A 16,830-nucleotide genomic window follows, 5' to 3' on the forward strand; every position below is an offset into this window, starting at 1 on the left:
AATTGGCCTTGAGATTCAGGACATTTTATCCTCAAAGTACATTGAGGCTAGTAACTCTGAACTTCCCGGGACGGACCTATCTAAAGTACGGTGACAAGTTCTCTAATTTTGACTGAAAAAATGGAGGAGACAAAAATGTTGCCTTTGGGAAGCTGAATAAGACAGCTGTCCCCGCGTGGGGAGCACATGATAAATTCACATCTCCACAGTGACAATCCCTGTTAACCTACAGTTCCAAAAGTCTCCCCACAGAAGTCAGTGGGGGAACACAATACTTCAACAGCTGGTAGGCAGAGAAAGATAACCCCATACCACCTGCCCAGCGCGAGTCCAAACCCTCAGGGGACTGCAAGAGCAAGGACAGCCATGAATGTGGTGGCAGTCGGGAAGGGAGCCTGACCCATCAAGATTTGGTTCCCCTTCAGTGTGATAAGGCAGAGACACGGTCTGAGTGCAGAAGCAGTTGAAGGATGGAGCTCATCCCACAGCCCCTCAGAGCAGGGGTCACTGTGCCCCCAGGGGACGAGCCCCTCTGCAGCAGAGCACTGGAAAAAAAACACCCCTCCTGGAAAGAGCTGGCACCCCCAAAGAGCCATCTCACATCCTCCTTCCCACCCAAATCACACACCAGCACTTTGTTTTGGTTTGGGTTTTGGTTTTTTTTTCATTTTTTGCATAACATTTTCAAAAACAATATAAACTGCCTTACCCTTGTTTATAACCATACAAATCATTTACATTCAACAGACACATGTTCAAATCTACCTGTAAAACATTTACACTATGTAGTTCACTTGAACAAGTCTATCTATGATGAAGCCTTCAGAATATTACTTTATCAGTAGTCAGAGAAGCAAATGTCACTTCATAAAAGATAAAAGATATTTCTTTACCTTTCCCTCATATTCAAGATGCCACTGAGTTTGTAGCATCAGTTCTCTGTATACCTGATTTTTATCGCACATTCGCATCTTTTTCTCCTTCTCTGGTTTGGAGGAGGAGCTGAGGTATTTAACTTTCTTATGGCACAGATACTGCATATATGAAAAGTTCTACTTATTTTTCACTGCTTAGTGAAATCCAACCCTATGCCTACAGCCAGATTTGTTATCACACTACTTTTGGAGGATACAGATGGGTAGGAAGAACAAATCACGTTTTGAAAGGTTACACTTACTGGCAAACCTCATTTGTTCTCTAGCAACAGACTAGCAACTCCTTCATAAAAATAAGCATTCCTGATGTACCTTAAACATTTTTCATGTTCCTTCTAGCAATGGTCAGTTCATCTATACTTTTCTTCCTTCAAAAGACAAATATCCAAGTGGATTGACTGTTTTTGACACTGGCAGCCACCTTTTTCCCATCTGCCCATAATATATATGTATTGTTTATCATGATCTTTAACATCCTGCTCTTGGAAACAGTAAGTGTTCTTCTTTGTGGTCGTCTTTGGTTGCCATTGACTCAGACTGTCTCAGAAATCTAATCTCTGTGCCTGTATCTTCACAGCAAAGATTTAGAATATTTAAAGGGAGACTTTGGCTTAAATCTCATAAAATGTGAAGATTCTTGCTGACAGATTGAAAGGTTTCTTAATTCAAGCCACATTCTAGTCTTTTAAAATCCTTCCAGATATCTATTGGGCCAAACTCTGGACCAGCTGTAAGTGGTGGTGGAAAGGAATTAGATTATGGCCTCTTCCAGATGGATGCGAGTTGTTCATTTCCCTAGCTTGTGGGACTGCCTGCAGTTCTACTGTTCTTACATTAGCATCTATCTCTTTGAAGCCAGCTTTTTTCCTGATTGTTTTTTTTCCCTACAGTTCAAAAAAACCTCTGGGCTGATTCACCTGAACAAAAAACTTTATCTTTGGTGTATGTGAGAGGTGTCAGTTAAGGGTCTGTAGTAATCTAGACCTTAAGGCTGGATCCCTTCCTGCCCCATATGGATGAAGATAATACACATTTTATAGGATGGAAATATTTCTCCGCTATCGTAAGTGTTATTTCTTGGAAGAGGAAGTAACTAAGACATTCTGCTTATTCTGGTCCTCAAAGTAAAACAGTCACTGGTTAATTATTACTCCCTTCTGATTTATTTCAAGACTGGAATCCAGTTAGATTAACCTAATGGGCCGCATTTTGCATCATGAGTAATTGATTTGCATACTTCAACTTAAAGGACCCAAGGTTCCTGAAGCTGCACCAGCTTTAGACCAGTGCAGACTCATGGTTCATGGTAATCTATTGCAAACTTTTATACTCACATCAGAGAGGAGAACCAGGCCAGTCGTGAAAGAGGCACAGAAGGGGAAGACTGTATATTATTACCAGCAATCTATCCAATCACTTCCAGGAATAACTTTCTGTTAGTCAAATGACTCTTGAAACACTAAAACATCCCTCCCAATTATTTTCTTGGCAAAGATAACAACATGTTACAGATGCCTATAAACCTCTACTATGGGATATCGGTAGCTAAAACAGAACCGAATTCTCCAGTGTACAATTATCTGTTATGCTGATGTATTCCCCCTCTACTGGGGAGGGATATTCTGAGGCAGTTCATTTAAGCAAAGAGACATCCAAGTGGTGAAAAAAATTAGATTTTTTCTGTGGAAAAGTTCGTAGGTATACAGTTGCTATGACAATTGTATTTGGTTCTGGAAAAGGGTAAAAACTAGCGCTTTTTAGACTGAAGTAAAATAAAATTAGTGTGGATGCATAAGGAAACTGCATTTTTGCACTGTTGTGGAATAGTCCTTCTGCAGCAAGCTTTCTTAGCTTCTGTTTTTAGATTTTAAGGTTTTCCTTTTTTTTTTTTTTTTAATCTGCAGCACTATTGGAATTACAAAGGGTGAGAGCACCTCCCTTTCCCTACCTTTCCCTTATTTAGGACACATGCCTAGTATTCTGTGTTCCAAAATTCTATGGATTGCACCCTAGCTGCAAAATACTAGAAGCAGGTTTCCTGCATCTAGGCAGCATCAAAATGCAAACTTCTATTTGTAACTTCATTAGATCATAAAAGACTTGGGGAAGAGGAAAAAATAGCTGACATCTATCCATCTGCTGGGAAAGCAGCATATCTGGTCTGCAATGTCTCTCTGTGTCTCGCATGAAAGATAGCCAGGATGGTTTTTTGTTCCGTTGGTGGCTGGAGAATAAGGCAGGTCTTAAACTTTGCTATTGTGTATCCTTTATCGGCTTTCCACTTCCAGCACTTGTGTATGCATATCCCTGCCGCAATCACGCAGGCCAATGCAACGGGGATCACCGTGATGTACCAGGACAAGCCAACAGCTGGAAAAGTAAAGAAATGAAATATTTTTCAGGAAAAATTCTCAGGAACATAGTTGTCTAAGTTTGAGGAGGAAGAGGAGAAATCATAATAAAAAGGGTGTCTGCAAATTAACCTTCCAGCAGGGCTGATCCCCTGTGAAAGGAAGAGGCCTATTGATTGAGTGCTCTGGGAAACAGGTTTGTGAAGATGGGAGGAAGAACTGGAAAACAATAGAGGGTGAGAATTTAAAGTTTAATCTGCGTACACATGACTCTTCCCAACCCCTACTCAGAGTGGCTATGGGCTTTCTATCTTAATGTGGTGAATACAGAAACACTCCAAGCAGGAAATAAAAGCACCACATGGAGAGGGAATACATAACAGCTAGTCCACCCTTCAGCTGTGTGAATAATTTCCTCATACAGCGCAGCTTATAAATTACTAATGATCAAGCCAAGACTCTGAGTTTTTTTCCAAAATGCAGCCAATTTCCAAGACCAGCGTCTGTCCAGACCACTTTGGATTATTCTAGCCTATATACTACTAGCCTCTGTATAATTCCTGTGTAGCTCATGGAAGACAAGGGCAGCACATCATCTAACAAAGTGAGTACAAATCCTTCATCATAGGATGCTGTAGTGAGTCATGAGTTACAACTCACAATGAAGACTGTAAATGTCTGCGTGCCTTTCTAAGACAGTGTGAGCAAGCTTTGGTGATTCATCGTCATGCAAAGAAACAATTAGCATTGCTCCAAATTGTTTTCACAGCTGGTTCTTGGCCAGCAGTCTATCACACTGCAACCTTAATTGCACTGAGCTTAGGGCTTCTTTTCCCAACGCTAGGAGCCAAAATAACAAGACCCATCACAATTTACACTTACTGTTATTTTGGTGGCAGTCTGTGCATGAGGCAAAGGAACACTCTGGTCTTTATTCTACTATTGCCTTTTTTTTTCCCCATACTTGGAGGAACTGGAGGAGATCTGGCCCTGCTGCACCCAATGGGAGTTTGCCAGTAGTCTCACTGGAGCCATCATTTTGCAAAGTGTATCTAAACTGGAGCCCTATCCAGCAAACAAGTATACCAGCACAGATCCTTATCCCTGCAGAAAATGACAGTGAATGGCCCACAGAAAGTATATTTTATGAACAGGCTATTTCAAATTCTACAGTGAAAGAGGCAACCAGGTTTTCCCCAGGCAATAATTCATCCTGATACTAGCTCTGACAGTATAAAAGGCTTGAATGACAATTTAGCATTAGGATGATGATAAGAACTACCCCAAATAAACAGTCACACTAGTTACCTTCCTGCTTGACCCTTGTTGGTAGTACTTGGTACCCGTATGTGTTCTGGGCCAGACATGTAAAGTCTGTGTAAAAATCCTCTTCTTTGACAGGATCAAAAATCAGTGGCACTTCAATGAAATTTTCACCATTTTCTACAATTTCTCTGGAAGAAAAAGAAAACTTTAACGTTAAATCCTTTTATAAGCTGGCTTTTCTCTACTTGATGTGTTTGTTCCAACAGCACATTGCAAGAAAATGCCTTGGATATTTGCTCATTTCTGAACCAGCCCCTGAGCATTAGGGGACGCCTGTGTCTTCCAGCCCAGCTATTTGAGTCTCAGCAGTCAGTACCCATCCTGCATGTCTTGAATCTTCCAGGAAAGAGAGATCTGGATTTGTCTTGCAAAAATAAGGAAGAGGGAGGGGAGAAGGGCGAGCAGCATTCTATCTATCTTTCAGCTCTCTATACAGCATTGTGGAAGCACCTAAGTCCTTCTCTCTGATCACCTGTTCATTTCTGACATTAATTCTTACTGTCATCTAGAAAAGGACATATGAAGAACATAACCCTGCGAACGCTCACTCAGCAAACCGAACCACCCTCCCTGTCTATCATGCACCCACAGCCACGAGCTCAGTACAAGAAACGGTCTAGGCAGTTTCCAGCTTATTTCAACCTGATTGTTTCATCAGTCCAACTGCTTGAAAGTGGTTGTCTAGCTGCAGTCAGACATTCTCTTGATACCTTTCAGGCATTTGCTGGAGCCATTGTCGAGCTGCTCTTTCATGATGTGATCATGAGCCTGCTCTGTGCTGCGGCAGTGGAGCTCCCTGTGCACTTCTCCCAGGACTGTACCACATGAAGGCAGTAAGACGGCAGTGGCTGCTTTGCCAGAGACTACTGTGGAGAATTTGTTTTCCCAGTGGCATTTGACCTGTTTTGCCTTGCTGCCATTCTGAGAGCTGCTGGCAGAACTGGGGTGTCTCACACACCATGGGCTTTACCTGAGCTCTAGCTGGCACAGTTGCTGTCCTTGTGCAATTATATAAAAATATATAACAGTAAAAATGATAATGATAGTAATAATAAAAATAATTTTTAAAGTCCAAGTAAGAAAGTACATGCGCTGCTCTATTCTAAAGCCTGCAGAGACTATAGCCACAGTACGTTTTAAGGCTCCTGAGCACAGGTTTAACACACTGTCACTCATCCATGTAAACAACATTATAAATTAATAGTCTCAGTCGTTGTGTGGGTAATGCAAAAACAGATAAGGGCTTGGGCATACAGCTGAGTTACCTGGTTACCTCTGGCTGCAGCTGTGCAATAAACTAAACACGGCCAGCTTGTTATCTGGCACTGATGGCCACAAATGGCCAAAAACTAGCTCACATCCGTAACTGGTAAACACTCTCTTCCCTCAAAATAGGGATACTATATCCCCAAACTCTGTTGGAATGGTCCCTGACCCATGCTAAATCCTAATTGATTGCCAGGAGCTCTTTGGGAAGGTGCTAGCTGGTGAGTGACCCATTTAACCAGTAATAGCAGAGGCAACGGCATCCCAGAGCCCAGGAATCTTCCTCTGTCCACCAGTACAGGCAGAGCCACCGTGATCCAGGTGACGGCGATGATCTTTGTGGACACACTCAGCTTCATCGAATGAGAGATAAAACATGCCAACTTGGACCTCAATGAAGAGCTTTCAGTTGGTAGGTCTATCTCACATTTGCAAAGCACAAAATGAAAGCATGCCTGAACTTAGCGAGTTAGTGCTGCTCATGTGACACGTCACAGGTACAGAAGCAGATCTTTTCCCTCCTTTCCTAGCTGGAAAAGCCTTGAGGCAAATATCTATGAGGCAGCTGGACAAATTTTGACACATGCAACTATGAGGCAGCTGAGTGAATGCTCCTCAAGATTGGAGAGACAATGGATCAGGGCAAGAGGATGTGGGACATTCTGCTTCTCCCTCCCACCAGCATCCCCCCAGTGCTTCCCTGGCACCAGCTCTAGTACTCACTGGGCATTTCTGCGAGTCAGTTTAACTCGCTAATGTGGAAAAGAACAAGCCTAAGGGGAAAAGCAATGATATTGGGGAGGGAAGCAAACCAAACCCTGGCTATTTTCCATTGTCTTAGTGTGTTCAGAGAACGTCGTAAATGTCAGGGAGAGGATGTTGCAGTTTTGCTGGCACAAGGCAAGAAAAAAGAGAAGCACTGGGAAGGATCAAGTCCCATTGCTTTGCACTGCAGTCAGCCCTTACATCATCTCAGCTGCCCATGAAAATTTGCTTCAAGTTTAAGCCTCGAAGTTGGCCCATTTGCAGTATACCATGAATAAAACCCAGAGATAAAGAATTGATTTCACCCTGTCTGGGTTGGATTTGGGTTTTTTTGCTTGCCTGCCTGTTTTTTTCTCAGCTTTCACCTTCGCTTCAGATCTGTCCATATCCCATTTCACTATGTGGCATTCAGCTGCACTGAGAGCCCCTGTAACACTGCAGGTTAAAACAAGCACAAGCAAATACGTTCAGCCAGACTTACTGTCGTTCTCCCTCTGTAACTCTGCTTCGCTTGTAAACCACATCAATGGTGGTGTCATTTGCTAGCCATTCCACATCGGTATTGACGTGGCTGCTCAGCCCAACAAACACTTTGCATGGAAGAGTCATCTTGGAGCCTGTTTGTAAAAGAATAATTAAAAACCCTTTTGGATACATATGAAGAACTACTCTTTCTCTGGTGAAAACCCACATCTCCAGTGGGAGATCAAGTTCACACACACGTCAAGCACCACTACATTCAAAACTTAATTAAATTAAATTAAACCCCAAATTGCTTTTTGTCCCCTACTTCTTGGCAGCAAGACCCTTCAGTCTGGCAGTCCTTCCCCTGCCGCTAACTAAATTATTGTCCCATTGCAACAGTTAGCAACTCTGGCACTAGACACATTCCTCAGGAGGTGAAGATGTGCTCCTGTGGCCTTGCTCCTCCTGACGTACTGCAGCCTAAAGATTGCAAAGCCTAAAAATTGCATTAACCAGCAGTGTAGCTTCACTCAGAGATGCTGTGGACAGGGGCATTCAGCTCAAGGTGGGACCTCCAGAGATAAAGTGATAACGTAAAAATTCAGAAATTTTGTTGTAATTATTGTGACTCAGAGCTAAGGATGAAGAGCCTTCAGACAGGTGTGTATTTATATCATATGGAAAACATAGGGCTCAATAATGCACACAATTTTATTACTATTCTATCTCTGCAGATGGTGAATAAAAGCAATATAAAACACTCCATGGAGCTAGAGAGGCAAAAAAAACCACAACTGAAAAACTTACTTGGTAGTCCTGTGCTGTTGTAAAGAAAAGTGGCAGGGAAAACTAAGACAACATAGGACACAGCTGTGTGTATCGTACCCAAGTTAAAAAAGCTTAGTGTAAAATATACCTGGTGTTTTCCAGGAAAAGGAAATGGAACAGAAATTTGTTGTCATAAAATAATCTTTGAAGAAAAATTGAGATCCTATCAAGGCACTTGCTAACTAAAAACTATCTAGTTCAAACAGTTTAAAAACAATGAAAAAATGCCTCCTCCCATAAGAGCTAGATGGCTCCTTCAAAGGCACCAGATAACCTAGACCAGTCTGAGGAAATACTGAAAAAGGAAAGTTCTTGGTGAAGGGGGAAGCCTGGACAGCTGATCTAACGTTGCAAACATGCTTTTATTGCTTTCTCAGTAGCTAAAACCTACAGCAGTTTTGCAGCTTCTCCTACATGGAAGATAGCATCTATTTGTAGACAATAAGAGGCAAAACCTACTCCGGTACCGACCCTCAGGATCGGTATCAACATCAAAAGAGCTACTACAATTTATGATGACAAAACGCACCGTAAGAGGACCTGCTCTACTTTTTCTCTGCTTAGATGTTTCCAAAAATAATGTTGGGCCTTACCGAGAGCAGCTGATGTTGTCTTTTGTGTTGGATACACAATTATTGGGGTAATTATTTTTTCTTGTTCTAGAGAGAGAAAGACAACATAGAGTCAGGGCTAGCACAAGAGAAAATGTGGGTATTGCCCCAGAACTATAGAAACGTGCTGCTTTGCTCAACATCTTTCACCTCCCAGGAAAGCATTTATAATTAAGCCCGCTGGCAAAAAGAGACATTCCAATTTCAAGCCCAGAGAGCTGTGTTTGGGGGGGTATAGACAGGCTCGAGCTCACATCTTGGTCCTGAAAGCTGCACCGTGAGGCATTTGCGGCAGGTGACTGACTGTCTTTCGGAAGCAGCAGTTAATGTCAGGCACTCAGCAGGGTCCTATTCACCAGCAGCGAGCGCCGAGACCCTCGCACGCCCACCGCGTACTGGCAAACCGAGGAGCGGCGGGGGCTGCGCGGGGCGCGGTGTGTGCGGCCGGGAACGGCGCGCTCGGCGCTCCGGCACCGCCAGGCGCTTCCACCGGCGGGCACCGGGACCGGGCGCCTCAGCCCTGCCGCCTCCGAGGGCCGGCCCGCCGAACCCGCCGTGCGGTGCGGTGCGGAGCAGGGCGGTGCGGAGCGGGATGGTGCGGAGCTGAGCGGGGCCGGGCGGGGCGGAGAGGGATGGTGCGGAGCGGGATGGTGCGGAGCGGTGCGGAGCGGGATGGTGCGGAGCTGAGCGGGGCCGGGCGGGGCGGAGCGGGATGGTGCGGAGCGGGATGGTGCGGAGCGGTGCGGAGCGGGATGGTGCGGAGCGGCGCGGCGGGTGAGCCCGCGGGCGGGGCGGGGCCAGGAGCGGGGCGGCGGAGGCGGACGGTCACGGCCGCCCCCTGCTGGCGGCTCGGCGTCACCCGTTTGCAACCCAGCCGCTTTCCCCTCCGGGGCGGGCCTGCAGGGGGCCGTTTCCTAAGCCCTCTGAGGGCATTCGCGGCGACACCCCCCACCGCCACCCGAGACCTAAATTACGGGGTTTAGCCACCGCAGGCCCCTGCAGCACCGAGCCGTGCTCCCGCAAACCTGCCGCCGGCCGGCCGAGGGGGGCTCCCCCCAGCCCTGCCAGGGAGCTCTGGGCAGCCCACCAGTGCCAAAGCCAGCACCCGGGGCGTCCCCCTCCCCCTGGCAGCGCCGAGAGGCCGAGCGTGAGCTCCTCTCCCGAGTTTCACTGACAAGAGATTTTCTGAAGTGCTGCGATGTTTTAAGGGGCCGGTATTTACCAACAGTCTCCAGGTGAATCGTTCTGGTGATTTCATACGTTGCACCTTCAAACGGGAACGACATCTTGCAGGTGTAATACCCAGAGTCCGCTGGCAGCACAGAAGTCATGATCAGAGAACTCGAACCTTTCAGAATTACGTACTTGTCATCACTGCCCTCCAAAGGCAGTGCGTCCTGGGGAAAGGACAGCAGCTGGGGTTATGGCTCGGACAGATGCGGTTACAGCCTGTGCAGCTTCCAGACAAAATCACTTATCCTTGTCTCTCCTTTATTAAAAGTTCACTTATGGCTGGAAAATCTGAGCAGTTCTGCTTCCCCACCAAAAAGCAAGAAGTTCTCCAAATGTGTGTCCATCTCTAAAATGCTCTGCGGCACCATGTAAAGTGTGGAAAATAGGTATTTTAATCTTTCTACAACATCTGTGTATAGCTTTTCAATGAAGTGCGCATTTCAAGATGGAAAAGATACAATAGGCTTTCCAGAGTCCTCCTAAGACTAATTATCTAAGACATTCTTCTATGACAAAACTATTTTAGTAACCATGAAGTTTTCCACAATGCTATTACTTTCCATACGTGACTCTATAACACTACTATTCTAAGGCATTCGTCAAAGACAAATACTAGTAATCATGCAGGTTTTCACAAAACTCTTACTTACCCTACATGATCTCATAAACTGTGATAAATTCCTGCTCTGTATCCCTCAGGCTCTGTTCCCACACAGGCTGGAGCCTTGCTAGGCACAATGATGTTCCTCCCCCGTGAAGGCAGGCTAGCTCTCTCTTACAGTTGTAACAAGAACCATATTAAGGAGGATGGCCTTAGATAAGGGGGTTATAGCCTGCTTCCAAAGGGAATCCTGAGCAGAGACACTTCACTGGTACGGTACCAACCACAACACAGGCACTGCTGTATGAAGCCAACCTAAGTATTGCATCCTGTGGTCAGAACGATAGCTGCACAAGGCAGACCATGTGATCGTAGCAGGAGTGTAAATAAAAGCTAAGCCGAGGTATTATGAGAATGTTTTAGTAGAACACCCTGCTGTCCAGTGTGAGATTGTACAGCTGAGGATGACCGAGTGAAGGGCGTTTGACCTTACAGGCAAAGCCAGGCTTGCCTGCTTGAAATGCCATGGACTGGCAAGTTAGGCGAGAGAACACCATAAGCATTGTGTGATGAACCCAGGGTTGCAAAATGATGTAATCCAGTTAATTAATGAAAGCTACCCCACCTGAACAGCTCACATGGGGGGAGCATCACTGGGAAATCCTACTTTATGGGGGTCACTAGAGGGGCAATAGAAAGAAGCACAGCACCAAAGACAAGGGCCTAATCTGAAGTGGCAGTCCCTGGAGCCAAGGTAGGTAACCTAGCCTTAAATATAGTTATGCTGCCTGTGAGAGCATAGAACATGTGGAGCACCTCACCCTGTGCTGAGTCCACCCCAGAGAACCTTTCTTAAAATATATACATGTCCCAAAATTCCCAGTACATTATGCTGTGCTCGTGTCTTTAACAACGTGATGTTCAGGAGGGACAGAAAGTGGAGATGTATGTGCCTTTACAAACAGATTGGGATTAGGTTTTGCACAAAGTGGAGATGAAAGTTCTACCTTGTACCACTTGAGCTCCAGGCTTGTCCTATTTGGTGTAAAATCCCACAGGTCTGGGCAAACGATCTTTCCAGAGGTGAAAGTGAAGAGGACCTGGAGATAGGCAATCTCCTGAGCAGCTGTTTTCTCCAAGACCGTGAGGTGGATGGAGACCTCGTTGCAGTAGGAGGAGTTCCTGCAGACAGAGTGGGGAGAGGTGAGCACCCACCAGCAACGAGGGGAACTCCAGTGATACCTTCGGTTTCCTCTTGGCTCCTTTTCCCTCCTTAGCAGTTTCTAAGAGGCCAAGACTGAGATCATACCAGGAGGGATACTGGAAAATCACTGGTACTGAGGTTTTGGCACAATCTAAACACGTTGCTGACATGTCTGCCTTGGATCTTCGGCCTTGTCTTTTTTGTACACCAAGTTTGTCATGCACCCTTGGGCTACGGCATGATTTTTGTTTTGCAGGGAGAGGGAACATGTTCACCTGAACAGGTGTGTCATGAACTCTCCTCCATTTCCTTGAAAGAGGTCTTGACTCGGAAAACCCTAATGATTGGGACCTAAGGACGAAATAAAAAGCTTAAAGCATGTATTGCAATACATCTACAGTTACTATTGCACAACCGGTAGGCATTTCTGCAAGTGCATATAATTTTGCACAGAAAAGAAGGCATTCCTGCTTGGAAAGTTTTGCAATATTTAACTTTTTCTAACCCCAGGTGACAATCTCTTCCAGTCCCAAGGATGACTGGAGTGGGGGAGACAGGTTCTTAAACTATGCCCTTCACAACCTCCAAAAGCCTGCCTCAGCGGTGCCTCCACCCAGGGCAGTGCCTGACCCCTGGGGAGGCCAGGGAAGCCAGGGGGTCTGGGCTGCCACCTCCTGAAGCAGAGTCCTGCTGCTGCCAAGGTCACCTGCAGGTCAGATGCCTAAATCCAAAATATTTGCTCAGCAGAAATGGCGATCTGTGATAATTTGCTTCCACCCTCGTTTTACAGAGTGTTGAAAAAAATCTGGTGGCTTCTCTGTGAGATGATTTGCAAAGCAAATACAATTTTTTTCTACTTTATTAATCCTGCGATAATATTTATTAGCGATGAAACTATGTACTTGGCTTTTGCATATCTTTTTCAAACAGATTTCACAGCATTTTGCTATAGCTGTCAGTAGCTTTGCTATTGTTATAGGCTGATTAATCGAGGCAGAACAGTCCAAACATCCCTGGAATTGTTTAAGAAAATGCAGAGATGCGGTGCTTAGGGACATGGTTTAGCGGTGGGCTTGGCAGTCCTGGGTTAACGTTTTGACTTGATGATATTAAAGGACTTTTCCAACCTCAATGGTTCTATGATTCTATAAAAAGGGGATTAAAAAACACCCTTGAAGGTCTCAGACAACTACTGGGTGATCTAGGACAATATTTGCAACCTTTTGTTATTCTGGCCTCACTATCAAAGTCTTCTCTTCTGCTTCACTACTGCAATCACTGCTGAGACACGAAGAAAGGCCAACCCAAGATGCCGAACATGATTTATTAACCTGAGTCCTGCCTGTCCATTCCACTGCTGACACATGTCACTCATGAGGTGTGCCTTGCCAGCAAGGAAGCTGCACACTACACAGGCAGCTCCAGGGATGTAGAGATATGTTTTCCACTTGCCAGGAGTGTGTGAGGAGGATGACTGGATGAAGGAGCTGGCAGGGGACAAGGACCTGGGAGACCCTCTGGAGTTCTGGCTCTAATGGTGACAGGGGGTTTTGTCTTCATCTGTCCCCCACCAATCCAGACCCTGGTACCTCTTTTGAAAGTATACAAGCGGCTGTCAGATTGTAAATCCTCAGGAAAAAAAAAGACCAGTAGGGCTGAAAAAAGCCATGGCTCAAGCCTCAGCCCACTGCAGTATCACAAGCCTGGTACCAGTCCAGTAAAGACACTTTGGGTCTCATGAAAGATCTTCCAGCAATAACAAGGCAATCAAATTCTGGTTTAAAATGTGAAACAGAAGAGGAGTGAAGACCAGGAAGAAGGAAGAGGGAAGAAGGAATCCACTGCAGAGGCATGGTGCCTTGGTACATGCTTTGTAAGGCAAGCTGAAGTGCAAACAAGGCTCTTTGCTTCTCTGGAGCTGTAGCACAAGGGTTGTGTTCTGCAGAATTCCCTGCCTGCCACTTGTCCCCACTTGCCATAGCCCTGACTGGCTCAAAAATAAGCCAGAACAAATGCTCTGTACAACATGTCCTTGTGAGATCGTAGCCAGAGCGGCAACACTGTGTCACGATTTATCCAGATTTCAGCATATATATCTCCACAGGAGACACACAATGCGCTTAAGAGTTCTGACTTTCCACATTTTTTTCTATAATAAAGTCAACAAGGAAATGATTTATCCAGACATGCTCTGAACATAACTGCAGTTTAGAATTAAGCTAATGTGTTTTAGGCATAGCCACCTTGTTAGTGCACTGGGTTTTCTTTTTAAATACCCACCTTCTGGTGCAGATATATACTCCTGAGTCTTCTAGCATTGCTGGTAAAAACCAAAGTGTATCTCCTTCTGCCCAGATTCTTGGATCTTCATCTCTTCCTGATATCATGGTTTTTGAACCATTTTTATACCATGTGATATTAGGGGTCAAGGCAGAAAAATCCGAATGTTTGTACCTGGGGGAAGGGCATTTCAGAACCACAGGTTCTCCATGCAGTTCATAGTAGTGTTTGAAAAACACGGTGTGGTCTGGGCAGTTTTCTATATAAATCAGAGATATTTTTACATTACTGTCAGCCAGGCACATTAAAAAGAAGGGAGAGGGAGACAGAAAGGATTAAAAAAGCATGCCCTTACCTGTGCTTTTGACTTGCTGGAGTCTGAAAGCAGAGGCACCCACTGTGCACGTCACCAGGACAAAGAAGAGCCCACACATTTTTTCCCAGAGGAAACTGGAAGGAGAAGATCAAGGGAAAGCATTTTGAAATCTGCAGGGAAGTTTATTATAAGGCAGAAGATACAATGAAAATACTCAACGTTAATAGTTAACTGCTCTTTTCCTCACTTGGGACCTAGTGAGCTTTGGTTCACCCTTAGTGATGAGAAAGGCTTATTCATCCCGAGTTTATGGGGGCTGACTTGTGAAACAAGAGCATCTGGCTTGGCACAAACACATCACTTCTGTCTTTCACTGCAGGAGATGCAAACAACATACCACAAGATGCTGCTGTCCCCACAGCTATGGGTGGAAAAATCTAGCTCTGCTTATTTTGCACTAAGATGTGAATGAGGGTCAGCTGCTTGGGGTTATTGCAGTGTAGTAGCTCGGGTGAACACAGGAGCAAAGATGCAGCAGAACAGATTTCAGCTCTCCTAAGCAGTCACTTCAGGTTATAGGGCACTCATTAAATCCTATGTCACTTTATCTTCCCCACTGTGGCTACCAAAGCAGGCCAGATAGTGTAGGCTGCAGGCAAAATTCCTGCTATAACCAGAGCCAAGGTTTCAAAGTCTCCAACAAACGTTCCTCTTGGGGGAAAAAAAGCTTTGACTCCCATGGCATGCGCACCCATCTTGCTGTTGGTGTGCAAGTGAGTTTTCAGTGTGGACACTATTACCATTACTATTACTGCGCTAAAAAAAGATGAGGAAAACCTTGAACAACTGGTCCTAAAAAGCAGATACTATGACACTAAGGGAAACCAAAACTATCCGTTGCCAGTCACTCGTTAATTGACACCTGTACTGGCCTGGCACGGGCAAGGCAGCTTCTGTGTACATCACTGAATGCTTCCTGGTCTGCCATGAGGTTTCAGCTGCTGCTACTCAGTTGACTGATTATGTGTTATCTCAGTGTACCACAGGCAAAAATATATAAAATGTGCTATATATAGGCACAAGTTTATGCTCTGTGTAAGGTATTTATGTGCAATACAGTACACATACACACATGATACAAGCCATTTCCATTTTATATGCAGAAACGTAAACTGCATGCATTTAACGTTAGCCTAACATTCTGATTGCCCCATAGGATGAATATTAAATGACCAAACAACTACTTCAAATTGTATCCAAAAGCAAAAACATATGCCTACCAATATAACAGTCATATTCACAGGCACTCACCTTCAGGCATCTTTGTATCCTGTCATGCTCATATTTATCATATGGTTTTAATCCCAATTTCCCCCTGTTCTAGTAGCTATGTTTATCTGACATCTGATAGTTTGACTATAATAAACTATTACTGTCATCTCTACACCACCACAAAGCCAGCCTCTTGTCCAATAATACTGCTTCGCAACCACAGGTCGTCTCCCCTACCACTAGATCTGCAAGGGTTCTCAGGGCATTGGCACGGAGCTGCAGCCCCTCTGGGCTGCACCTGGACTAAATGCTAGTGGCTTCGTCTGTGGCATTTACGAGCCCCACAGTTCACTTGTAATACCCTGTAACAGGGGAGTTTCTCTCTCTTTGGATCCTTTCCCTGATGAAAATACTTGCTCAGAGCTTTCCAGTCCTTTTGGTTTAGTATCTAGCAATCTCCATAAGCCCTACACAATCTGAGGGTTTAAGGGAGGTTTTCATTCCCAGATTTCCATCAGCTTTGCTTACCTGTGCTTCTGTGGTCTTTCAGCCATTAGCTTCTCATGGAAAGATACAAGACTGAAAATTGCTCGTGATGACCTTATATAGGGTTTGGCTCAACACAAAGCGGAAATTTGTCTCTCATTGCCCAATAAGATTTGTGTCAGAACCAAATGACATTTTAGAGCCACCTTTCTTTCCTTCCGTAGAGTGAGGATGAGAGAAACAGACACAGAAAGAGAGAGAATATGTATTTGGATTTCCCAAAAAAGGGGAAATGACTGCTAAAATTTCCCTTTTTCTGACGAATGGTAGTTTGCTTACACTCATGTCTTCACATGACTATTTCATGCTCTACCTCAAATAAAAAGTTCTCATGAGTAACAAAAGGTATTCTGCAGCATAGTCAGCAGCTAAAAAATTGCAATCTTCACATAATGTGGTTTAGCAAGTTCTTCATGGACAACATAAATCTTTCGTGATTTCCCAGACAGCTTGTGAATCACAAATGGGTTGATTCCCCTTCCCTTCCATAACATTCATCTTAGCATCACCTTACATTAAGGTTCTTTTTGCAATTGAATACAAAGAATTAACAGATATAAGCAGATTAGGGCACCCAGGCTCATGAGCAGAAGGGGTAAGAAATGGGTTATGAATTGTGGCAATGTGGGTATCCACCTGGTTAGAAAAGTGCAGTCTGGTGGGGGACTTCAGTCTAGCACTGGACCACAAGCCAGTTTTTCCTGTGCCTTGTCCTGACATGCGATGCCTCCTGCAGGCAATCCTGCATTTCTCACAGCCTCTTGACCCCTCAGGGAGCAGCTGTCATGCACTGCCTCATCGCCAGCCCGCGAAGGCGAAGTGTGGTGGTGT

The 16,830-nt window shown here is 44.9% G+C and overlaps 1 protein-coding gene across 2 annotated transcripts; it reads right to left on the reverse strand.

Annotated features, from left to right (window-relative positions):
- Nucleotides 1–634: 634 nt before the first annotated feature.
- IL1R2 (interleukin 1 receptor type 2) lies at nucleotides 635–16,153 on the reverse strand. 2 transcript variants are annotated; one of them, XM_056329254.1, is made up of 9 exons: nucleotides 15,982–16,153; nucleotides 14,221–14,315; nucleotides 14,040–14,124; nucleotides 11,389–11,563; nucleotides 9,770–9,944; nucleotides 8,530–8,595; nucleotides 7,125–7,260; nucleotides 4,595–4,740; nucleotides 635–3,305 (listed from the first exon to the last, which is right to left on the reverse strand). In XM_056329254.1, the coding sequence occupies exons 1-9, from the start codon at nucleotides 16,005–16,007 to the stop codon at nucleotides 3,064–3,066; spliced, it is 1,146 nt and encodes a 381-aa protein (XP_056185229.1). In that variant the 5' UTR covers nucleotides 16,008–16,153; the 3' UTR covers nucleotides 635–3,063. The 2 variants fall into 2 exon arrangements, with proteins under 2 accessions (XP_056185229.1, XP_056185227.1); XM_056329252.1 differs by having other exon boundaries at nucleotides 13,866–14,124; nucleotides 15,982–16,152.
- Between the last annotated feature and the right edge of the window lie 677 nt (nucleotides 16,154–16,830).

The sequence above is a fragment of the Falco biarmicus genome, chromosome 2 (genome assembly GCF_023638135.1).
Source record: "Falco biarmicus isolate bFalBia1 chromosome 2, bFalBia1.pri, whole genome shotgun sequence".
Classification (NCBI taxonomy): Eukaryota; Metazoa; Chordata; class Aves; order Falconiformes; family Falconidae; genus Falco; species Falco biarmicus.

Coding starts and splice junctions, on each gene's coding strand:
- IL1R2 (XM_056329252.1), bottom strand. CDS start 16,007: ATGGCTGAAAGACCACAGAAGCACAG. Junction 11,564..13,865: donor GTATATATCTGCACCAGAAG/GTGGGTATTTAA, acceptor CTCTGTCTGCAG/GAACTCCTCCTACTGCAACG. Junction 3,306..4,594: donor AACAAGGGTCAAGCAGGAAG/GTAACTAGTGTG, acceptor TTACTTTTCCAG/CTGTTGGCTTGTCCTGGTAC.